The following is a 25,428-nucleotide window of genomic DNA, read 5'->3' on the forward strand; positions in this document are numbered from 1 at the left end:
TCTCTGGCTGAAGCATGCTTGGCCCAAGCCAGGGATGTTAGAATGCTGGTGAGTTCCTTCCCTAGGGAGAGCTCTGAACCAGTGATGGACAGGAATTGGTAAATAAATACTTCTATGTTCTTGCTTTTGGATAGGACCCATAAGTGCTGGAAATGAATGCAGACTGAAGTCAGGAGGGTCCAGAAGCTGTTTAGTTCTGCAGAAGGGCTGAGGGGCATGGCGGTCCAGTGACCACAGTGGTGCCCTCCCCTACTTTCATGGCAGTGTAGAAGTGCCAGGGAATTAGCTTCTTCTTGGAGCAGTATTCAATCAATGTCAGATGGGACTCAGTGCATATATACCCCAGCTCCCTTATCCCTCCTCTAGGATAATTCTAAGCCTTGTATTTTGCACTGGTTCCAAGATTTCCCTAATTAGATTGAGCTCCTGTTCCCCATGGTGAAAATTTGCCTGATAACACACCATTTATTGCCTCTTTATATCCCTTGTCTAATTTCCTCATGCTCTATCCACTGCTTCTTGGGATGCCTCTCCCATTAACCACTTGCACACAAATTCTTGTCTCAGTATCTCTTTTAGGGGAACCCAGCCTAAGATAGCAAGTAAGAGAGGAATATTGTTCTCATTCCATCTTCATGTATGAAAGCAATGAGGCAAGCAAGTCTAAATGACTTGCTCAAGGCAATTACCAAGTGGAATAGTTGGGGTGTGCATCTGAATCTTTTTTGCGGGGGAGTACCAGGGATTGAACTCAGGGGCACTCAACCACTGAGCAACATCCCCAGCCCTATTTTGTATTTTATTTAGAGATAGGATCTCACTGAGTTACTTAGGGACTTGCCAATTTGCTGAGGCTGGCTTTGAACTTGTGGTTCTCCTGTCTCAGCCTCTCCAGCTGCTGGGATGACAGGGTGTGCCACCATGCCCAGCCACCTGAATCTTTTGATTGGGACTGAGCTCTCTGAGACACTTTATTCAAAGACTGTTACAATAGTAGGGTCATTATACTCCTGAACAAAATTTTCAACTTTCTGTGTTTCATTAAGGATCCTGGAAGAAAAAGTAAAAGAAGAAATCTGGTCAGTTTGGGGATCCAACGAGGACTCAAATAATTCCTTATGGGTGCTTAGCAAGTGTGAAGCAGAACTGGGTAGAAACTGTGAGCACTGGGAGGATTGTGCTATGGAACTCCCTTTTCCTAACCAGGAAAATGGACAATAGGATGTCTAATGCTGAGAAATTTTTTTAAAAGGAGGAAAACAAGATGTAGGAGCTGGGTCATGGGTTACTAGCCCTTGAAAAGATTTTAGTAGAAGATTCTCAGATCAAATTTGAAGGATGGTACAATCAATCAACAAGTACATGAAAAAATGCTCACCATCTCTAGCAGTCAGAGAAATGCAAATCAAAACCACCCTAAGATACCATCTCACTCCAGTAAGATTGGCAGCCATTATGAAGTCAAACAACAACAAGTGCTGGTGAGGATGTGGGGAAAAGGGTACACTTGTACATTGCTGGTGGGACTGCAAATTGGTGCAGCCAATTTGGAAAGCAGTATGGAGATTTCTTGGAAAGCTGGGAATGGAGCCACCATTTGACCCAGCTATTCCCCTTCTCGGTCTATTCCCTAAAGACCTAAAAAGAGCATGCTACAGGGACACTGCTACATCGATGTTCATAGCAGCACAAGTCACAATAGCTAGACTGTGGAACCAACCTAGATGCCCTTCAATGGATGAATGGATAAAAAAAATGTGGCATTTATACACAATGGAGTATTACTCTGCATTAAAAAATGACAAAATCATAGAATTTACAGGGAAATGGATGGCATTAGAGCAGATTATGCTAAGTGAAGCTAGCCAATCCCTAAAAAACAAATGCCAAATGTCTTCTTTGATATAAGGAGAGTAACTAAGAACAGAGTAGGGTCGAAGAGCATGAGAAGAAGATTAACATTAAACAGGGATGAGAGGTGGGAGGGAAAGGGAGAGAGAAGGGAAAATGCATGGAAATGGAAGGAGACCCTCAGAGTTATACAAAAGTACATACAAGAGGAAGTTAGGGGAAGGGGAAAAATAATATAAGGGGGACAAACGAATGTCAGTAGAGGGGGCAGAGAGAGAAGAGGGGAGGGGAGGGCAGGGGAGGGGAGGGGAGGGGAGGGGGGATAGTAGAGGATAGGAAAGGCAGCAGAATACAACAGACACTAGTATGGCAATATGTAAATCAATGGATGTGTAACTGATGTGATTCTGCAATCTGTATATGGGGTAAAAATGGGAGCTCATAACCCACTTGAATCAAATTGTGAAATATGATATATCAAGAACTATGTAATGTTTTGAACAGCCAACAATAAAAAATTAAAAAAAAAATTTGAAGGATGGAACCAGAGAAGCACTTTCTTCATGGTAGAGACCATTCCATAAACCAAAAAGATAAAACTAAAGAATGTACTTGCAGGGTAAACACAAAAGGGAATCTAATTAGCATAGGTTAGCACTACCATCTACAGTGGTAAGTGAAAGAAAATTTGAAAAAGAAAGATAGGACAAAGGCATTCATACTTACCACCAAGGGAAATCTGTGTAGAGATCTCAATTATAGCCACATATAATTTATCATGGGTAGTAGTTCTAAACAAACTGAAGAACCAGGCATCATGCCCAAGAAATTCCAGATAATAAAGTTTTGGTAAACTTCACAAAAATGGTCCCAATTCTTATCTCCTCCTATAGCCACACCCTTTGTAACACAGGTTGAACATCCCTAATCTGAAATTCAAAATGCTCCAAAAAGCTGAAACTTTTTAAGCACTGACATGACTTCACAAGTGGAAAATTCCACACCATGAAACTGTTATATGCACAAAATTGTTAAAAATATTGTATAAAATTGCCTCCAGGATATGTATATATGATATATATGAAACAAATAAATTTTGTGTTTATATTTGAGTCCTATCCCCACTGATATCTCATTGTGTATATGAAAATATTAAAAAAAAACTGAAATTGCAAAGATTTCTGGTCTTAAGCACGTCAAACAAGAGATACTCAACCAGTATAACTTTGTAGATCCTTTCCTAACCTTTAAGTCTAGGCTGGCCTTGTGACTTGCCTTGGCCAGTGGAATGTGGCAGAAGTGATGTGCCAGTTCTGGGCCTAAACCTCAAAAGGCCTGTTTTGTCTCTGTTCTATTTTTTGGAACTGTCTTTTGAGAACAACCTTGGACTAGACTGTAGAGGGATGAGAGACTACATGGAACAGAGCTGAGCAAGTTCAGTTGTCCTAGATGAGGCCCAGACATTTGAGAGAGCACAGTTAAGATCATTAAAGTCAGAAAGCAGTCCTGCAACTGACTCCAGCCATATGGGTGAGCCCACTCAGCCCAGCTCAGATTGGCACACTGCCCAGATGATCCAGGTTCATAAGCAAAAATCAACATTTACTGCCATAAGCCATTGAGAGTTTGTGGTGATTTGTTATACAGCATTATTATGGCAACTGGTAATGGATTCAGGGATGTTGGGCCAGATTTTAGTACATGGCAATTTTCAGGTTGTAGACCCTCAAGTGTTGGGGTAATTTTCTCCCATCTTCACATATATAGTCTGCCTCAATTCTATCCTTTCAGTGACAGGTGGGAGTGGCAAAGAGAAGAAAATAGTCATACTATATTGTAATTATTGGTACCAATAATGCAAGGACTTACTATTTAAAAAAATTTTAGATGTTGATGAACCTTTATTTCATTCATTTATTTATATGCAGTGCCGAGAATTGAACCCAGGGCCTCACAAATGCTAGGCAAGTGTTTTTTGCCACTGAGCCACAACTCCAGCCCAAGGACCTACTATTTTAATATTGGTACTGGGTATCATGATGTAATGATTTTTCCCTCAGGGGTTTATGAATGAAGCAGTGATTCCAAGTCAATCACCTCATTCTATGAAAAAATGAAAAAGACATGGGACAAGGTGAGAAAGCATATACTTGGGAAAAAGAATTATTTACCTTTGTGTTCCACTTTGGAATTTGGCACTTTTCTTTGGACAAGAACCAGACCAAAATCTCCTGCTTCATTCACCTTAGGGGCTGATAAAGGACACTTGGTTAGTTAAGAAAAAAACCTAAAATCCCACATGGTCAGAAAGCAAAGATCAAATCACTGAACAAAGAAAGTCTGATCATGCATTCTAATCACAGAACGTATTAGAGCAGTGTCTGCCATTTCCAAATCAGTCACATTGATTCCAGTTTCCTTATCTAGAACATCTTTTTGCAGAGGTTCTCTTAGCATCTACATTCCTGAAACATTCCTTATCACCAGGTTTTGGAAATACTTCCTTGAGATTTTTACTATTAAAGGAGATAATGTCACTGGTATGATATTTCTTGGACAGGTGGACTACTTACTCTTTGATTAATTCAAGCTGGCATTTTTATATTTGACCACCCATCATAGAGCCAAGAATAGACAAGGCAAAATACAGAGGAAGTGACAAGTGTCAAATAAGGACATAGGGAGTCTCAGTGTAGGGATCCAGGCTGGGTTAATATGGGAGCTGTTCTGGATGGGCTGAGACTTGCAGTGGGGTTCTGTATAGCAACTGATGAAAAGAGAGATATGGTGGTCACTTAGCTCATGCGGAAAACTTAAGCTTTACTATAGCTTCCCACCACCCCCATGATTTTTTATTTTGTCCTTTAAAAGCATAACTACACAACTGTGAAGTTCCCATTTTATAGAGTGGGCCAGTGAAAAGTATCTTTAAGAAGTAAAAAGGTAGAGCTTGGTAGATCCACATGGCAAGGGTCTTCCTGATTTGGGAGGTAGGTCTTATGGAGAGTTTGGCAGCTAGACATCTGTGCTTGCAGGACAAACAGCTTACTGGGCTGCTAGTGGGAAGAGAGAGTCTGCCCCAAACAGGGAATGCTCAAGTAAGGAAACAGGACTTACCCTCCTCATTGCCCAGCATACTTGGTTTGGTATCTGTGGAAGGTGAACCTGACTTCTTAGGACTTAAGACCCATTCCAATTTTACTTAAGTTGTGAAACTATCTATTCTTCTTTCATTTTTCCAAGAGGAATAACAATTCATTTTTCATGAAATGTATAAAGTAATAAAAGCGATACTCACAAAACACATCTCCTCGAAGGCTTTTCTCCTGCTCCACATAATTCTTCAGGGGTTTCTCTTCTCTTTTATCTTCTTCAAGCCCCTCTTTCATCCTCTCTTCATTCCTCTTATTTTCTCCATTAGAGTTCCCATTCCTGGAAACAGTCTCTTCATAGCTGAAGGGTTGCAAGTTAACCTTAGGGTGGCGAGTCCCAGTGGGTCCTGGGGTGACATTTTTAATTTTTACCTTCTTTTTCATGCTGTTTTTGTGGGCAAGCAACTTCTTAATTCTGTCTTTGATGGTCCCAGGTGCTCTGAGGATTTCCCTTGCAGAATTTTCAGGTATAACTAAAACAAACAATAATAGGTAAGAAGTTCCAAATTGGTTGATAATTAGATCACTCATAAATGATGGAATATTTTAGAAGGATTAAAGTATAGTAGGTGACTGCATCCAAAATGAACCCGTATGAGGCTCTAACATGTGAGATTTTAGGATAAACTATATTTGTCTGAAGGAGTTCTAATGTAAAGACACACTTCATTTTGCTTCAGGAACTACTTTAGTGAAATACTTGCTATTAACCAGTTGGATTACAGATCCTAAAGTAATGGATTTTCTAGATTCATCTAATATTTTTGCTTTCATGTGCACTTTCTCAATCCTGATATTGTTCAAGTAGCCATAGAGATTTTTTTTCCAAATTTGATGTCAAAGACTACAGCTATAGCATTAGGTCAAAACATATATGCCAATAATGTTTCGTGACTTACAAACATGATGATTTGTGGTTCAATGTCCATGCTTAATCTTCCTTCCCCTTTCTCTCTCCCCCTTTCATTTTCTTCAATTCAGCCAACTACTATCTAAAGCTGAATGATTTTGTTTATTGAATATTTCTAGAGAGGCTTCTAATTTACTAATTTATATCCATTTTTCTATTTCTTACCACAAAACTAAATTGCTATAAAAATATACCTCTAGATTGATTCCTTCTATCCTGAAATGTGATCCACTGGGGTAAAATGATAACACTGGGGAAAAAGAGTTAGTGTAGAAAAACTTAAGAGGTAGGAAAAGGCCAGTTAGCCCAACAGTCTCATTTTGTAGATGGAGCAACTGGGCAATGCTAAATGACTTGACCAACCTCATTAGCTATCGAAGGGCAGAGCTAGGATTTGAGGGTAAAGCATATGTAAATGACTCTTTTATCCAGTCCTGTTTCCATGGCAGGGTTATTCCTATTTTAAGGTTAAGGGTTATTTTTTCTAGACTGGTTCAAATTTCTGGAGATCTATGATCCAATGATACCTGTCCCTTTTCCAGGGCTATACTGAGGATAATTAAAATATCCAACTGATGTAAAAAAAGCAATTTATTTCTTAAAAATTAAAAACAATGATCTTTAAAATCAAATATATTGTCCTGTTATAAAATATCTAGGCCCAAGCTAGTCTAACACTAAGCAAGAAAGGCTGCAATAACACTTGACTCAATTCACTCAATTCTACTACTTAGAGACAGTATATAGGAAAGTGAAAGAAAGAAGTAGACATCAATTTTGGTGCCAAAATGAATATGATAAAAATAAACTGGATTAGGATGTTATTAGAATATTTTTCTTGGCAATGTTTTAATCTCCTCTGCTTTGTTCCTTCTTCATCACTTGGCTAATTCGATCTGTACCAAAGTAGCAGAAAAATAAATAAGGAGAAGTTCACAATATTTTGAGTAATCGAAAGGGGAAATAAAAATGCTTTGAGGGCTGGGGCTGTAGCTCAGTGGTGGAGCACTTGCCTCGCATGTGTGAGGCACTGGGTTCAATCCTCAGCATCACATAAAAATAAATAAATAAAAATAAAAATATTATGTCCATCTACAGCTAACAAATATTTTTTTAAAATTCTTGGAAAAAATATATATATTTTTTGGTACCGGGGATTGAACTCAGGGGCACTTGACCATGGAGCCACATCTCCAGCCCTATTTTGTATTTTATTTAGAGACAGGGTCTCACTAAGTTGAGGCTGAGGCTGGCTTTGAACTCACAATCCTCCTGTCTCAACTTCCCCAACCACTAGGATAATAGGCGTGCACCACCAGGTCGGCAAATATATATGCTTTTTTTTTTTTGTTACTGGGGAGTTAATCCAGGGGTGTTCAACCACTGAGCCACACCCCAGCCCTTTTTTGACTTTTATTATTTAGAGACAGGGTCTCACTGAGTTACTTAGGGCTTTGCTAAGTTGCTGAAGCTGGCTTTGAACTCGTGATCCTCCTGCCTCAGCCTCCTGAGCTGCTGGGATTTATAGGCATGTGCCACCATGCCCTGCTATATATGTTTTTAATTAATACATTGCTTTCACTTTGACATCAATCTGAGGCTACTAGGACAAAAGTGTGGTATTTCTTTCGATGAAATATTCTAGTTATTTATCATTGTGACAGACTGTACTTATAGGTATGAAACAAATTAGTACTAATACCAGTGGTATGTCATTTCTAATTTTCCTGACCTTCACATGGCTTGTTTCAGCTCCTTTGCCAGAGGTCTTGATTTTAATGTGCTGATCATAATATACCTTCCTCTGGAGGCCCCACTGTGTAATTCTGTCCACAGCTTTCTGAATCTTTTCTCAGTACCCAGCATGAAAAATTAACAGGAAACACCAATTCTCTGTAAATTTCCTTTGTGCAGTCAGTAACATAAAACTAAGGACCTTTAATAAATAACCGGGAGAGGAGAGGGTTTCAACCACATTGGGCAAACCTAAACATCTGTTTTCAGTTTTTGCTTTGAAGTTTCAAATTTTCCTACTGAAAAGAAAAAAAAATCAAAACATCATAACCTTTGTAATGCCAACAATTTTGTTCCCTTAGTGTGTAAAGAGAAAGCTGAGCGAAGATAAAAATGCAGTAAAAAGATATGCATATATATAAGCTTAACTAGATTTGCTTTTATGTAGGTACTGCTGTTTCAAATTTAGCATAGTTGATGATTGTTTCTCCTAACATTTCTTGATTATTGTATTTTCTTTTTGAGAATATACAAATGTGAGAGGAAGTTGAAGTAAGAGAGTCTTAGGCATGTTTGGGGCACTTAGACAAAAATAGGGAATTTCAAAGTCTTTAGGTTCATGGGCCAGTCTTTTGTAGATGCAGTTGACAATGTCTCTCGTGAAGGATTAGAGATTTCTCTAAAATCCATTTTGTCAAAAACTTCCACCTGGAAAACTTAGCTTTAATCTCATTTCTCTAGAATAAGACTGTTAATAGACGATCACGCTTAGGTGAGAATATCTGACTCAGAAGGAATATGACTTTGACATTCATTTACCTATACTTAGTTCATCAGATGACCCCATATCATGTGATAGGACAAATGTTCCACCAAATGAGCTTTGGACACAGTCCTGGGAGGAATTGCTTAACCACAGGTGAGGGTGTACTGTACCAGGGGATCCAGGAAATAGGAAGGGCTAAGATGGAACAAAAGCTGATCCAGACAGTTTTATGGGGAGGGAGACAGAAGGATTTCTCCATCACAGGGGATTAGCCACCCACCATGAACACAACTGCCCCATGCTTAAGCCCACTTTGCTGGACTTTACTCCTTCCATCTCTAGCCATATGTCCTCAAACTAATATCCAACTTCTTTTAGCCCCAGTCTCCCCATTTAAAAAAATTGGGATAAGAAGAGGATTTTGAAAGGTTTAAATGAGTGAATACAGGTCAAGCTCTAAGATTAATGCCTGGGGTCTACGGCCATACCACCCTGAATGCGCCCGATGTTGTCTGATCTCGGAAGATTAATGCCTGGCACAAACTCAGGATATGTTTGCTATTATTTTTAGAATTAATCACCAGAAGGTTTAAAATCTTTTACTGAGTTAAAAATAAAATTCCCAGGCCCTGCCTCCGAATTTCTGAGGTTTATGCTGTAATTGAAGAAAAAAAATTGAGACATCCTGGTTTTCTCAAAACCTCTCTTATTGGGTAAATTGTGTATAAATTGAATAAGAAGTTGCTTTTCAATGGGAATGATTGTTAGATTTTGGTAAAGAAATCTTTGGCACTATTACTCCTACTACTAGCACATGCTTACTGAACATAGGTGGAAGGTAAGCCTTTTAGATTGAAATTTGTTTCTTCTGCACGTATTGCTTCATTTAATTATCAAATTAACATCAAGGGCCAGATGCTACCATTCCTATTTTGTGGATGTGGAAACTGAGGTACTTAAAAGTTAAATAATTTGCTCTCAGGCCACAGGTAGTAAGCTAGGAAGCCAGGGATCTAATTAAGGTAACCTAATACCTGATAACTTGATTGACATAGTTTCCTTTCATAAATTGACCATTACTGCCCCAACTGAGTACTATCCATGTTTTCAATTTCTTAGAATGAAGTATAGCTGTTGTCAAATCCAGACCAAAATATTTAGCAGTGTAATAATATTCACGTATTCCTTTTTGTTTTTGATATGGGGGATTGAACCCAGAGGGGATTAACCACTGAGCTACATCCCCAACCTTTTTTATTTTATATTTTGAGACAGGGTGTCACTAAATTGCTTAGGGCTTTGCTAAGTTGCTGAGGCTGGCTTTGAACTTACGATCTTCCTACTTCAGCTTTCCGAGCTGCCGGGATTACAGGCATGTGCCACCACACCCAGCTCACTTATCTTAGTATGGTAAAAAACAAATATCTATGTTTATAGGGTGCTTCTTCCTTTGGGCCCAGATGGTGTATAAGGATAATTGACCAACTCTTCTTTGTTGCTGCAGTGTAGCGTCTGAATTTTTCAAAACAATGAACTCATGATAAAAGTCACTATATTAAAAGCTGGGGGATGGGTAGCTCAGCAATAGAACACTTGCTTAGCATGGCCAAGGCCCCGAGTTCCGTCCTCAGCACTGCAGAAAAGAAAAATAAAGGCTGCTATATCAATGCTCTATATTAGATAGTAGCAATTCATGCACACATAAATGTATTTTGCAAGCTGACATTATATAATGCTGGATACACTTCTCTCATTTTTGTTTTTATAACTTCTATGCCCATAAGGGTAGAATTTTGGTTATCCTTTAAGCAATGGGTGTTAAGACTCATTAAGATCAATTTTCAACAGAAACATAGATGTTTGTTTTACAAAGAATGAAAGTAAAATTAAAAGGGAGGACAAATAATATAGTGAATGCCCCAAAGATGACTTTCTCCTTTAAGTAAACATTCTAGGGAAAGACTAAAGAAATAATTCAGCTGCACAATGGATGAACAACAAAATGCATAATTTTCAGATGTCGAATAGAATGGTGTGATAAATTTGAGGTTTCAAACAATAAAGAAAATTTTGTTCTACCCTCAAATATACATAAATTTGGATCATCAAAGAAAAATGAAAGTTTTCACATAAGAAATGTTTGCACTGATGTGGAATTTATAATTTTAAAGTGCTGAGTTACAATATAGAAAACATGGGCTGCAAACAATTGCCTAGTTGTGTGCTTAAAGCTATTGCCTTCCTTTGGAAATGAATAACACATTGTGGTTTCAAGGGGTCCAAAGGATGATAAAGATGACTCCAGGTTTATTCTGGGAAATTCTTTCTAATCCCTTGATTCTTAGACCTGGGGGTAGGGGAGGGGATATGTGGGGGTGAGTTACCCACTATTTTCCTGAGGCTTCTATATTGTATGCACAGTATTTTCCATTTATCTTTATAGAATTTCAGAGTAGCTGGCCTCTAACAACTGATTTAAATAATAGTAACAACAATAGTAACCATAGCTAACTTTATTGAGCAGCTAGTACTCTGTACCTAGATGAACTAAGTTCTTCATCTATATCACTTTGTTTAATCTCATAATGGACTTCTGAGAGAGGTATTTGTCTTAGTGTGGGTTCTCCAGGCAAAACCTAAGATAAGGGTTTGGGTGTAGGTGGTTTATTTGGGAGGTGATTCCAAGAGACAGAAATGAATGAGAGAAAAGGGACAGTGAGATAGGAAGGGAGGCAAAACAAAATATGGTATCTTGATGGGCAGGTTCACTGTGGGTAATGGGGTTCATTCCCACTGGGGATGTCTGAGAGTCAGTGTTGAAGACAACTTAGAATTGTTCTACCTTGTGACCGGGAAAGTGGTGTATTTATCCATAGACTCTTGTCCCTCGCTGGCTGGGGGTGGGGTTCTCTAGGGGTATTGACTTTCCCTATCTATGAGTTAAATCTTCAGGAGGCTGGGTAGCCTTTTAGAGAAAGTGTTGTACAGGGGTTAGAGATATGCATGGAACTGTCCATCCTGCCTCATTGGGGTTAGGGAGCTCTAAAGGACTGTGGTCTGACCCAATACTAGCACCTGTCTTACCTTGGACAGGAGAAACTGAGCTCAGAAAGGTTAAGAAACTTGCTACAAGTCACAGCCAGTGGAGGCAGAGCTCAGATTTAAATTCAGGCCTCCTGTTCCTGGAATGTACATATTCACATTTTGGTGGCACGAAAGAGTGTTAGGTATGGGTCTCCAAACATTTATCCAGTATGGACAATTGATTTATTCCATCTCCTCCCTGGAAGCCTCCCAAGGTTATGGCATCCTCCCCACCAAAGTACAGCGCTCTCTCTCTCTCTCTCTCTCTCTCTCTCTCTCTGAATCATGCTTCAGAAGGACATCATTGGGTACTTCTACCTAGAGTGATAGAATCCATAGCATTGAGTTGCTGGCAATTGAGTAGTCATTTAATCCTACCTTCAGCCCAATGTAGGAATCTCTCCCAGAGCCCTTGGCCTGAAGGCGTGTGGCAGTGAAATGCCCCTACTCTTTGAGGTTCCTTGTTCCATCATTTTAAAGAATGTACTTTCTACCCATTGGTTTTAGTCTGCTCTGGGAAGCCACTTTTATTTCGCATTTCTTAAAATATTTCCAGGCACAATTTATGCTTTTCCAGACTAAATGCTGCTCAGTTATTCTTCCAGTTCTAATAGAATTTGATTTCCAGACTAATTTTCTTTCTTTCTTTCTTTATTTTTGCACACACTCTTGTCCAGTGGCATTCAACCACAGCCCAGTGGGTACTACAAAACTGTATGAGTCTGCTACTAAATATCCATCATGATAAATACAGTTTGTTTTTGCATGATTGAATCATCAGGAGCATTGGCTAAATGGGGACATAGGATGTGGGTGCAGGTCAAGGGACAACTTGCATCCATATTTATTGGAACATGTGGGAAGTCTGTAGGGCAGTAAACATAGTCAAATGATGAGCCAGTGCTAGAAGGAACGTGAGCAGAGGGATTAATCTGGCTGACTTTAAACACTGTAAGACACTGTTTACCAGGGGATGGCCTGTGTTGTAATCATGGCTGACTTGTGTTAGCAGATATTCCAGGTGTTCACAATGGTTCCTAGTTTTCTTCTCTCTCAGGGCACACAGCACGATTATTGTTTTTGTGCTCCTTGAAGTTAGACACTCACGTGCTGAATTAATTAAGATCTGGCACATGGTTGTTCATGCTTCTTTCCTGGTTGTGACAAATTCTAAGACCCTGGACTTATGTCCTTGTACCATAAGATGGTGAGGCCTCAATCAGCTTGGGTCCCTAAGTGACTATATGGAGAAGAAATCTCCTGAAAACTCTCTTCAGACATACTGTGCATGAGAAATATACATTTATTATTGTTGTAGTTGTTCATAGCAGTAGAATTTTGTAGTTGTACATCTGGCTTATAAAGTTTTAACTAATAACCATTAAAGAATTCACCAGTGGCAAGAACAATGGGGCTCTCTGTTATACAATCAAGAAAGTGAATCCAGGCCTGTGGATGGCAGATAAAGTGATATCCACTGCATTGTACTTTGTTTTGGTTGTGCATTCTGCAAAGCCCTGATTCACATTAAAGGATTGCTTGTTACTATACCATAACCTAACCTATCCTGACAGATATCCTGGGGTCTTTTGTCCGTACATCTTATTTTTCAGTATTTAAAAAAATGTCTGAGGGGGCTGGGGATGTGGCTCAAGTGGTAGCGTGCTCACCTGGCACGCGTGCGGCCTGGGTTCAATCCTCAGCACCACATACAAACAAAGATGTTGTGTCTGCCGAAAACTAAAAATAAATATTTAAAAAATTCTCTCTCTCTCTCTCTCTTTAAAAAAAAATAAAAAATAAAAATACGCTGTGTCCAGAAAAGTATGATATGTCCCTGCTGTTCATTTAGTTTCGTGCCTACAATGTCATGAGTATTGGAAATATGATCCAACTAGCAAAGAAGACAAAGGTAAGGCAGAATTAAATTTAGACACCACACACACACACACACACACAGAGAGAGAGAGAGAGAGAGAGAGAGATATGAAGATGAGAGATATGAAGAAGAGAGAGAGGGAAGATGTGGAGATAATGCTTTAGTGGGAATAGCAAAAACACCATATTACTTACCAGAACACTGAAATCCATTGCCTTTATAACCCTGCTTGCATTTACACTTGAAGGATCCTTGGGTATTGAGGCAATTGGCATGGAGGCTGCACGTACGGGTATTCATGGAACATTCGTTTACATCTAAAAATGTGAACATTCCAGTGAACAACTTTATGGTAACGGGGCTTGCTGAAAGACTACCCCTTACTTGAGCAACTCCAAGGCCAACCAGTCAACACCCTCAACAAACCAAGTATTGCCTGAGAACTGAGAGGTGTTCAAAATTCCACGCACATTGGCTAAGAGCCCTGACTTTGCCTGATGCCTGCCTGGTATGTAGGAAGCATGTCAGCAGCTCACCTCCCCCACAGCAATTTCAACCCTTGCTTATGAATGCTATTGAAATCTGAAAGATATTTGGGTTTTTGTCTTAACTTTCTCATTCGTCTAATTTAGAACTCAATAACAGATTCAGAAAATAAAATCTATATTTGGAAGGGCTTGAAATTCTTAACTCACAAAAGATGAGCTCAGCCAGAAACTGTTGACATCATCTGAACTTATAGGCAGGGTCATTTGTTTAAAGCATGCCAGGAGGAAGGGTCAGGCTGGTCTCAGCTCGTCTGCTGGTTTAGAGGAGGAAAATTTGCCAAATTCCATCCAAGCAAGAGGTTCCTTTGCTCTACTCCATCCCACTTTCTAGCTACATGTTTGTAGACATAAGCATACAAAATGGCTTATTGTTTTTAATTCAGCAAAAAAGGGAGCTCAGATGCTAATCTTAATCACTTTAAACATCAAAGATTTGTTTTCTTGTGAAGCTCTCCATGTGAGTGCCTACCCTATCTACCTACCCTACCCTCGGGTGTCAGGGGACAAGATCACACTGTATAACATAGAGTTATTGGATTACAGAGCTAGATGGGTTTGCAGGAGGGTGCAGGGTCCAAGCTCACCACAAATATGGGTTTTATGAGCCTGTGTAGAACGGTCTTTGTGTTTGAGAAGATTTGAGGGAAGAGCTGTGGAGGTTTCACAAGACTGTTCAAAACCCAGCAATCAAGGATTGCCCCAACACGATTGCACAAGACATGTCCTGGAAAGCCTGAGTGTGGGGTTGAAAACAACTCTATTTTTCCCAACTGTTAGCTTTCCATGTTATGCACACACCTTAGTTACACATGCTGTGTGAATAGAAATCTAGAGGAAGCCCAAATTTCCCTTCACTGTAGGGTAGCATATCAAGGGCAACAGGAATTTATATGAGGGTTCTGCGAATACCCTACCTCATGTGCTCACTGAGATTTAGAATCCATTCACTATGGAATAAGATACTTTATTATACACAGATTAGGCCAATAGCTGACTGGTATGAGAATCTTATCAGAGAGTGATTTTGGGGGACTGTGGAAAGGGAACAATTTATTTGGAGCCCTAACTATGAAAAGACTAAAAGAAGAGAGAGAAAAGAGCATGTGTACTCATATCCTTTATGCAGTTTACTAAAGCTCCCCTGATGGAGACTCAGGAACAGACCACTGAGATCTTGTTTGTTCTCCATTACCAAATGTAACTATCATTTTATGATTCCCATTTTTAGATGTGTAGATGGAGACAGAACCAAAAAATGTAAACAAAACCAAACCTACCAAATTAAAAAAATCCCACCAGAATCATCCAAAGATATTTGCCTCCTTAATAGAGATATAGTCCTTACTTTAAGTCTTTGTTGACCTGGTTTCCTAATTGATGTCACTAGAGTTTTCTAAGTGCCAGAAACTTGAATAATATCATCTTTGTTGTTGTTGTTGTGCTGACCAGTATAGTCGATGGTTTAAATAATAGATTGAATTGACATCAGAATTATCTGTAGAGAAGCTTTCAGGTGTGATGGGGAAAGGAAAAAAAGGAAAAGTGCCATTGAATCTTACCTATGCAGTCATATCGGCCACTGATATATTTCAGTTCAAAACCAATGTGACACTTGCAGTAGTAGCTTCCAAATGTATTGACACATCTTCTATTGTAGGGGCAGACTGCTTTACTGGAGGCACATTCATCAATATCTAAGGTGTAGAACCAGAAGGTGTTAGTGATGGCAAGAAAACTACCCCCAGCACGTGCTTGTGTGCACTCTCTCCTGAAGCATGTGCTGTGTATGCACATGCATGGTTTCCTCACCTGATAAATTGATTATCTGGTGTCAATGTCATCTTCTGGAAAGTATTCTAGATCCTCACCAGTCACATGCACAGCTTTTCCCTTTAGGAGTTTATATCACTGTGCACGTCTTTTCTTAGAAACCTTGCTGTGATGCCACTACTTATCTTCATAACTGCTCTGACATTAATACTTGGCTCTTCTGGGGCAGGGTGTATGTGCCTGGCACTTGGTACTTATTCGTTACCTGTGTGCTGAGTGGGTGCATATTTCTCCCACAGATTACATTGTACTACATATACAATTTTAAAATCAGAGTAAAAAAGAGTTTGCTATACTTTAAGCCAACCGAAATACATAGACATTTAAGATTTACATTTTACAAAAGAATTATTCCATTTTCAAACTCCTCCAAAGCTTCTGCAAAATTAACTCAAATCACTGAAATGTGGTTACACAGGAATGCATTTCTGCATAAACAGTGGGTCTAGTGTAACTGTGGAAGGATGCAATTTTGGCCAATAATAGGCATAGTGCTTTTTTCCATTGAGGGTGATGTTATAGAAGGGCTGGCAGCTCTGCTGACTAATCAACTAAGACTCAAGTTTTACTTTAACTTTCAGATATCAAATCAAGTAGATGATTTGTTATCCTTTTGGACCTGTGATTAAAAATGCAAGTTGGTGCTGGGTTATTGTTCGAATATCTTGCATTCTTAAACTAACAAATGTGTGTTAGATGAACCACAATCTCTTTTCAGTGATCACTTTCATACACATAGCTTTCTCTTCCAATTAAAATGGCACTCAACAAATCAAAGAAGTGGGTAGAAGTTTGGATTTATTGTGGCCAAGATTTAGCCTTGTCATGTATATATTACTATACCAGTGAGTACTGACTCTGTGAACCTAATTAAATCTTAAAGAGAAGACACAATTTTAATTCCTATGTATATGTACTTTAAAGTGCTTAACTGATATAGGACATATTTGGCTGTTTGAGTTTACTAAATGCAGTTTTCAAGTTATATACATTTGGGACAAATAAACATTCATTTCCTTGACTGAACCATATTTCTATTGCATTGAAGAAGTAAGGTTCTTAAATCATCTTGCTATTTGCTTATTTAAATCAAAGAGATTAAGAACTATTTCAACATTCTGATTTGGTTTTATATCCCTTATTAAGGCTATGTGCTCACTTAATTATAACTATTATGTCTATTTGGTACAATACAATGAAGTTTTATGAGTATATACAATTTGGTGATTTAGCATAATTGAAATCCACTAAGAAACCAAAGCACAGAATAAATAGAGTGTGGCTTCCATCATTGAGGGTCCCCTTGAGTATTACATACATAGCCCTTCAGCTTTTAAAGTTTCCATACCTCCTATTTATTGCTTTCTGGACCTGTGATGTTCTGTTCAGACCCTCACTTGGGCCAGGCTGGGAATACTGGGGAATGATGTCCCAGAGCAATGTCCCATCAAAAAGGGGCAGAAATTGATGAAAAAATACCCAGTACTCTTGCTCTAGAGAGAAAATTCAGAGGCAGCTTCCCCCAGTCTCTCAGAGGTGCCCATATCTTATTTAACCTGTTCATGAAATTCACCTGACACTGGTACCTTCCTTTCCCTTGGCCATTTTTCTACTCTTCAACCAATGTTTCCTGGCATCACCTCCCAAATGGACTGCTCAGTCAGCTTCTGTCCCCAAATTACGATACAAAATAAGAGAAGGAGAGAGCAGGACACCAAAGTTCTTATGTATGGATTAAATTAAATTCAAAGTTATGGATAAGTATCCTTCATCCATATCTTTAAATTTAATCAATCCTTGATTAATATTGATTTAATCTGCTCATTTTCTCTGATCAGAAAAAAATATGGGATATTTTAGTTTCTATAATTCAGAGCAAGTTTTAAAGACAATGTGAAGTTGGTTATCTGCTAACTTATATAATGTAGAAGGCATGTTCTTTCTTTGTGAATGTTATAGCAAAAAATACTTTTTTCCAGGAAAATATTAGGTAGAACTTGGAACAAAGCCCAGTGGCCTTTGGGATGTTACTCACTGAATGACAACATATGAGTAGGGGAGTTTCTATCCTATGGTAATTGAAGTGAAATATGCAGGGTGAATGTACTAACATAATATTACCTTTATCCTTTTCCTATTATGGCACTAGGCAACCAGAATACTAGAGAGATGTTCTTTCTAGCATCCCAAAGTATGTTTGAAGTATAAATGGCTAAAAACACCATTTCAGAAATGGACATATATCTGTACTTTTAGAAGCTTGCAATGTCAAGTCAATAAGCTGATTGTGATAAATGAAAAAGTGGGTTTGGGGGGCCAAGGGGTGACGAGTAGAAGTAGAGACAATTCCTGATGTTCTACCTAGACAGACTCTTCCATTTGAAGCCAGGTGGAGACCTGACGATGGACACAGGCACCGTGGCCCTTCCTCTGTGTCTTCACAGCCATACTGACAGTTTGTCCGGGCACATGTCCTAGAGTCTGAAAAAGTAGAAAAGGATGAGCCTGACTCTCTTGAAATAATAAAACATGCTGATAGAGAAACTATTTTCAAGTTCTGAGACATTAAGTATACCATGTAGATTGGCATTGTAGGGCAAATTTCATTATATGGGTCCCAAATGTTGAGCCAGAAGGAATCTGGGCGAGGGTGGTCTCTTGGTGGCCCCTGGGCTGGATCCCAACTATGGTCTGTTTTGTTAGCCAACACATTGAACTTGAATGTAGGTAGGGCATACAGCCCTCATACTACATCTCTCTCTCCTCCTATGTGTGCTCCTGTCACTTCTTTTGTCATTTAGTTGGTCTGTATAGGGTGAAAAGTCACTGTTAACATAGATCTCCCATGCATTTATAGCCTTAATGAGAGTCATTTGAATCATAAGACTTGGTCTTTCAGGTACCTATATTAAAACATGTGTGAGATACAGCTGATCAGCTGCCAGAAAGCCATTCTGAATGACCTTTTCTTTTGCCATTCTCACCACTGAGGCTGGAAAGCCAGATACTTGTCTTTTTCCCAGCTTCCTTTGCAGCAAGGAGTGGTCATGTGAATCAGTGTGGCCAAAGAAATATAAAGATAAATTCACTGGAGACAGTGGGGCTCCTGGTAAAGATGTTGTCTCATGATAAATGAGACAAACATGAAAGAAGTATTGGTTCTTTGGCATCACCTCTATCCCCTTAGTTTTGCCTACCTTCAATGATATCTGGGGCTGAGGGAACTATATTGTCACTATGAGGTCACAGCATGAGAATAAGATTAATGCTCTGAGGATGGCAGAGACTGAGTCCTCCTTGAGTAGTTCTGGAATGCTTGCCTCTAACTTTTTTAGTGACTTAGATAATTTCTTTGGATTTTTCTGTCATTTGTCACTAAAAATAATTTATGTCACAAAATGCACTTACCTAATAGGGGTCCAGTTTATATGGATCATGAACGCATGGGGTTAATTCATACTAATGTCTACAACAGGGGATTACAGTGAGTATACTCCTTCCATTCACCCATCTCCACAAAATGCCAATCACCCAGGACAAGAGAGACTGTAAGAGACCAGGTGGAATAAAACCAGCATCCAGGAGAGAGGTCTGCAGCTACCTGGATACCTTAAGCTATAAACAGGGAGGTACAGGTAGTTCCTAGATATACAGAAATAGAAAGAGGGTACATGGAAAGAGGTAATGCAATAGATACCTACTGATTTTTTATTACTCATTTTTGTTTCTTCTTTTTCTCTTTAGTCATCTTCTTTTAAACTTAATCTTCAAAATTATCACAATTCTACCTTTCCTTTGAAGGAAAGATATATTTTGGCACTGATAGACCTCTTGTGGAATGTTTCAGAAACATCCATTAGCATATATCTTTTAAAAATAAGAACCAAATAGAACTTTGCCAGAACCTCCTCCCCTCAGCCCTCCCCAAATGGGACCACTATCTAGGCTTTTATAGTGATCACTTAAAATTTTAAAAAAAGATGTATGCCTGTGCCTTCTTATAAGAAATCATTAAAGTATGTATTTGTTTCATGTGGGTTTCTGTTTAATTTATAATAATGATTCTTCTTAAAAGACACTTCAAATGACTGGTTTATCTCTTAAGCTTGCTTCCTACAGGAGGATCTGAGTGACTGTTGGTGTGGGGGCACTTTGCCAAAGTGGGACAGGACAAAGAGGAGCCAAGAGGCAGTGATCTGTGTAGTAGGCAAGATTTTATAACCTTGGGAAAGCCAAGGATGGTGATGGGGGGAGGCGGGGAGTCCAGATGACTGCAACCATAGGAAGCTGACTGAAGGCATGGGCTCCAGGTTTGCTAGGGTCTACAGAGTGGAGGAAAGAGAGAGGGGGAGAGAGGAGAGGAGGATGGAAGGTAGGCAGGGAGGATGGGTTTGCCTTTCAGCTGCAACTTAAAACCCAAAAAGCTTTTTCCTCTCAATAAGTGAATGGATATAGATTCCTACCCTCCCACAGGACATGAGTTTTCTTTATCACAGAAGGGCTTTTCTTTTCAGGAATGTGAGTCAGAAATGTTTTTCCGAAGAGAGCCACTAATCTTTGGGTGTTGGACAAGGAGCGTGAGAAAGGTAGCTGGTGGGAAGGATTGATGTCCTGAGATGGCATGTAAATTTATCCCCTCCCTAAAACAATATGCTCATTTTGTTTAACATGCTTAGCTTTGTGATGAAACCCAATCCACCCCTGCATATATATAGATACAGACATAGTTATATAATTTATTGTTCCCCCCAGTTAGTCTTTTTATTTATAAAGTAAATGACCAGAAGAGGCAAATCCATAGAGACAGAAAGCAGATAAGCTGCTGCCAAGGGCTGTGAGGAGGGAGAGTGGGGAGTGACTACTAATGGCTAAGGTTTCCTTTTGGGGTGACAAAGATTTTCTGAAACATGATAGTGGTGGTGGTTGTATAGCATTGTGAAGATACTGAAGCCCATCGAATTGTATACTTCAAAAATGGTTAAAATGGTGAATTTCATGTCATGATTTTTTTGGTCATAATTTTTATAAAGAAATAAGTGCCCAAAGATGTTTTAGCTTAGGGCGATATTAGAATTTTTTTAAATCACTCAAGTCAGCCTTTTCCAAAACATTAAATATCAAGAGCCAAGCCTCAAACACTTATTGAGAATAGCCTGGCTGCTCAGACTTACTTGCACAAGTAGCATCTGGCATGAGCATGTGGCCACTGAGGCAGAAGCACTTGTAGCTGCCGTGTGTATTCACACATCTGTGCTGACATGGTCGGGGCTTCCCTCCACATTCATTCACATCTGTAAGGGCAATTAGAAAATGGAGAAAGGTTACCTGAAGCAGGAAACATCCAGGTGGGGAGTACTTGATGCCAATCTTGGGGAGAACAATTGGTTGGCTACCCTGTATTCCACCACTTACTTCTCTCACTATAAAATTCTGTTTTCAAGGCTTGGTGAGGATGTGGGTCAAATGGAAAGACCATTCACCATTGGAAGGAATGTAAATTGGTTAAAGCCCTTAGAAAAACTGGCAGAATGTACTAAAGTTAGATGTAAACAAACTACATCCATGATCTAGCAATTACAGTCCTGGATGTAAAACCCACAGAAATGTGGATTTGTGCTCTCCAAAAAAAATGTACTAAAATGATCATAATAGCACTAGTGTTGGGGTGGTGTATGGCTCACTGCTAGAGAGCTTGCCTACCATGTACACAACCATGGGTTTGATACTCAGCACCAAAAAATAAAAGATTATTATAAAGCACTAATGTTAATATCCCAAACTGGAATTAACCAAAACACTTCCCAACAGAAGGATAAATGATTTGTATATTCATGTAATGAAAACTATATAGCAACGAGACTGAAGAAATGAGAACATCAGGCAATGATGCATGAGTCTCACAAACATGATATTGAGTGGAAGAAGCTGGATACATACATACATACTGTATAATTCCATTTTTGGCAAAAATTAAATAGATGCACTAAACTGTGATAGATGAGGCCAAGATATGGTTTTGTTGGGGTGTAATGTAAGTGACTGGATGGGGCATGAAAGTCCTTCTGGTGGGGCTGTTAACTTTCTGTTTTTTGATCTGGGTGTTTATGAAGATGATGTATTGAGTTATACATCTTGGGTATATGCACAATTCTGTGTATACTACTTGAATAAAAAAGTTAGAAATATACAATTTAGATATTTCTGCCTTTCATGCTTTCCCAGGCAACCTATGACAGATGCTGACAGCACAGCCTCATTTCAATTATTATTATTTTGGGTGGCTCCAGACTGACCAAATTGCTTTGGTTCACACAGCTTCTAGAGGGATTCTTGTCAGGAAGTTGTTGATGGTAAGGTCAGAAGACAATGTTTAATCCCATGTAAAGATGTTCACAGGATGTTGTTAAGTGATAAGAGAAGTTTACAAAGCTCTGTGCATACTTTGACTCCAAATTTGTAAAAAGATAAAAAAGAAAACGTGTAAAAAAGAAAAAAAAAAACAGGAGGATATGCTATAAATACTAGCCATGGTTGTCATTCCCTAACATTAAAGGTGTCTTCTTTCTTAGTGCTCTCCAATGTTTTCTAAAAAATAGTTTAACCATTAAGAATAGGTACTATTTTGGGGGGCTGGGGATGTGGCTCAGCGGTTTAGCGCTCGCCTAGCACATGCGAGGCCCTGGGTTCAATCCTCAGCACCACACAAAAATAAATAAAAATAAATAAAGATATTGTGTCCAACTACAACTAAAAACTAAATATTAAAAAAGAAAATAGGTACTATCTTTATTAAAATAAAAAACAATATGGAAAGAAAATAAATCTTTAAAAGGAATCATTAGTAGAGGATCTTCTCTTTGGAAATGTCTTAACTCCCCCAAGGAAGATACAGAAAGAAGGAAACAACTAAGTTCTGTATAAGACAAAAATTCTGCATGGCATTGGTCAAAATGTGCCCTGGAAAAGACAGAAATGATTGTTTTGTTTCTGAAAAGATCCCTATATGGGGATTTCCCAACAGCCTAGCTGAACATTTGAAACTTCCTTCTCCATTCCCCAACCCTTCAACCCTGCCATCTCCCTAATGGATCCTAATGGCTTCCAAAGGGGTATCTGGAAAAAGCTGATTGGACATAATAGAAAACCCAGGAATACCCCATTATTTGGCCCTAACTCAGAGGTGACTCACTTGTCTCTTGGAAGGAACATTTTTGGGAAAGACATCAGTCAAGGGCTGAAGCCTGCCACCACAAATGGATATATGTGGACTTTGATCAGGATTACTTGAACAGGGAGGCTGTAGGGAAAAGATAGCCCACAAACTGGAGCCAATTGGATCACTCCCTCCATGTTAATATTTTACTAGGACTTGAAATTTAGCATGAAAAATATGGTCTGAATTCCAAATCTCTTGAAAAAGTCTCTTGGTACAAAATCTAAAACATATGGAAAAGCAAATTTTCTGGTATGAAGCCTCTGGTAAGGGACACAGCTGAATTATCACTCATGAGCACATGATTCTTGATGCACCTCTCTCAAGCAGTTCTAAGGAGCACCTTCAGGCCTCTAGCCTCCATGTTGGTGGTAGGACTTAAAGAGATTCAGAGATTCATCTCTGAGGCTGCATGGCTGGCAGCTCAAAAAAGGCTACTTCAGTGTATATAGCTAACCTCTGGGTTAAGCAGCTAGGGTTCGGAATGGTAGAGTAGAGTGTGCCTGTTGCTGAAATGTCACCCTCCCTTCTAGAACCTTGGCAGTCTTTCTTTCTTTCTTTCTTTCTTTCTTTCTTTCTTTCTTTCTTTCTTTCTTTCTAAATAAATAAATAAATACACGACAACAGTGGACTGCATTACAATCCTTATTACACATATAGAGCACATTTTTTTGTATCTCTGTATACAAAGTATGTTTATGCCAAGTTATGCCATTATATACATGTACTCTTTTTTTTTCTTAAGGGCAGCTAAACTTGATTTGCTGATCTTTGTTATAGGACAGGGGACACTTTCATAATTATAGCTTGTTTCTTCATGCCAGGGTTTCTCAACCTCTGTTGACATGCCAGATCATTGTTTGATGTATTGCAGGACATTTAGTAGCACCCCTAGGATCCATCCGGTAGATATCAGTAGCACCCCTCACCCACTTGTGACAACCAAAACTGTTTCCAGACATTGCCAGTGTCTCCTAGGTGACAAAATCATCGAGGTGAAACCTCTTGGTCTGCTCCAATTAGGAGATCCCTTGCTCCAATTAGGCATTTTTCTTCACCATAGATTTCTCATCATCAGCACTATTAACATTTCCATCTGCTCACTCTTTGATGTGGGAGCTATCCTGTGCATTGTAGGATGTTTAGCAGCATCCCTGCTCTCGACTCACTTGTATGAATGACAGCTCCAAAACTTGAACTAATTGGATAACTCCCTCAATGTTAATATTTTATTGGGACTTGAAAACTAGCAGGTATGGATTTCTCATTATGTGCAATCATAATTTTTCAATTCCCCCTTTTGAAACAGAGGGTCTGTGAGGAAGATGCTAGAAATATCCCTCCAAATATCTTTAAAAACTGCCAGATATCCCCTGGGGTAAGGCTCCCAGATTTGGTAAATAAAAATACATGATTTTCAGTTGAATTTGAATTGCAGGTAAATGAGTAACACTTTTTTAAAATTTATTTTTTAGTTTTCGGTGGACACAATATCTTTATTTTATTTTTATGTGGTGTTGAGGATCGAACCCAGTACCCTGCACATGCCCGGCGAATACGCTACCGCTTGAGCCACATCCCCAACCCGAGTAACACTTTTTTAGTATATGTATATCCCATACAATATTTGGAACATACATGTACTATAAAATTATTTGCTGTTTATCTGAAATTTAATTTTAAGTGGGCATCTGTATTTTATCTGGCAACTCTTCCTGGAGGGCAAAATCACCCAAGTTGAGGACCACTTTTCTAGATATTATAAATAAACACCTTCATGTCTTCAGACAAACAGCCAAACACAAACATCACAGATTGTCTTTTCAAAATGTCTCTATTACAATAAAAATATGTATACTATTTAGTTCAACAATTCCATCTAGACACTTAGCTGACACAAATACTCAAAAGTGCAAGGATGTAGTAAAGTGATGTTTGGTTTAGCAATGTTTGCAATGAAGAAAATTGGATACAATGTAAGTAATAATGGTTAAATGAAGCATTTATTTCATAGATGATAAAAATATTCACTTTAAGTACTGGGATAGGGCCTTAACAAGTATGAAGTAGCTTTGCAAATGCTGACAGGTAAAGATGCCCATGAGAAATACTTGCATTTTTGCAGTTAGCAAAGGACTCTGAGGAACTAGATCAAACTGTTAACTATGGTTATAATAAGGATTATGGGTAGAGACTCTTAATTTTTAATTTACGACCTTTTGCATTGTTGGAGTTCTTAAGAATAAAAAACAAACATTACTCAGGTAGTTTAAAAACATAATAAAATTCTGTATTTTAAAAAAGCATTTTATTGGGTACTTGACAAAGATATCAGAAGTTTTACATTTATCGAGGAGAAATGATTGGCTGAAGAATCTCATCCTGAAATCACATTCATTTAAAGATTCAACTAAAATAACCTAAGAAATCCTATGTACCATATTTCATTGCAACCCCACTG

General features: G+C 38.8%; 1 protein-coding gene across 2 annotated transcripts in view; it reads right to left on the reverse strand.

The window, feature by feature from the left end:
- The window catches only part of Egfl6 (EGF like domain multiple 6), a 60,075-nt gene that overhangs the window by 10,831 nt on the left and 23,816 nt on the right, over nt 1-25,428 (reverse strand). The window contains exons 4-9 of one of the 2 annotated variants that reach the window (XM_046424237.2): nt 20,926-21,045; nt 18,116-18,235; nt 15,484-15,618; nt 13,571-13,693; nt 5,150-5,476; nt 4,023-4,103 (exon numbers count right to left, since the gene is read on the reverse strand). In XM_046424237.2, coding sequence (XP_046280193.1) covers nt 4,023-4,103; nt 5,150-5,476; nt 13,571-13,693; nt 15,484-15,618; nt 18,116-18,235; nt 20,926-21,045 — 906 coding nt within the window. The remainder of the gene's footprint in view (nt 1-4,022; nt 4,104-5,149; nt 5,477-13,570; nt 13,694-15,483; nt 15,619-18,115; nt 18,236-20,925; nt 21,046-25,428) is intronic. The other variant, XM_058572574.1, reaches the window with a different exon arrangement.

The sequence above is a fragment of the Marmota monax genome, unplaced genomic scaffold (genome assembly GCF_021218885.2).
Source record: "Marmota monax isolate L192 unplaced genomic scaffold, Marmota_monax_Labrador192_F-V1.1 WCK01_AAM20220418_F8-fsc00089, whole genome shotgun sequence".
NCBI classification, from domain to species: Eukaryota; Metazoa; Chordata; class Mammalia; order Rodentia; family Sciuridae; genus Marmota; species Marmota monax.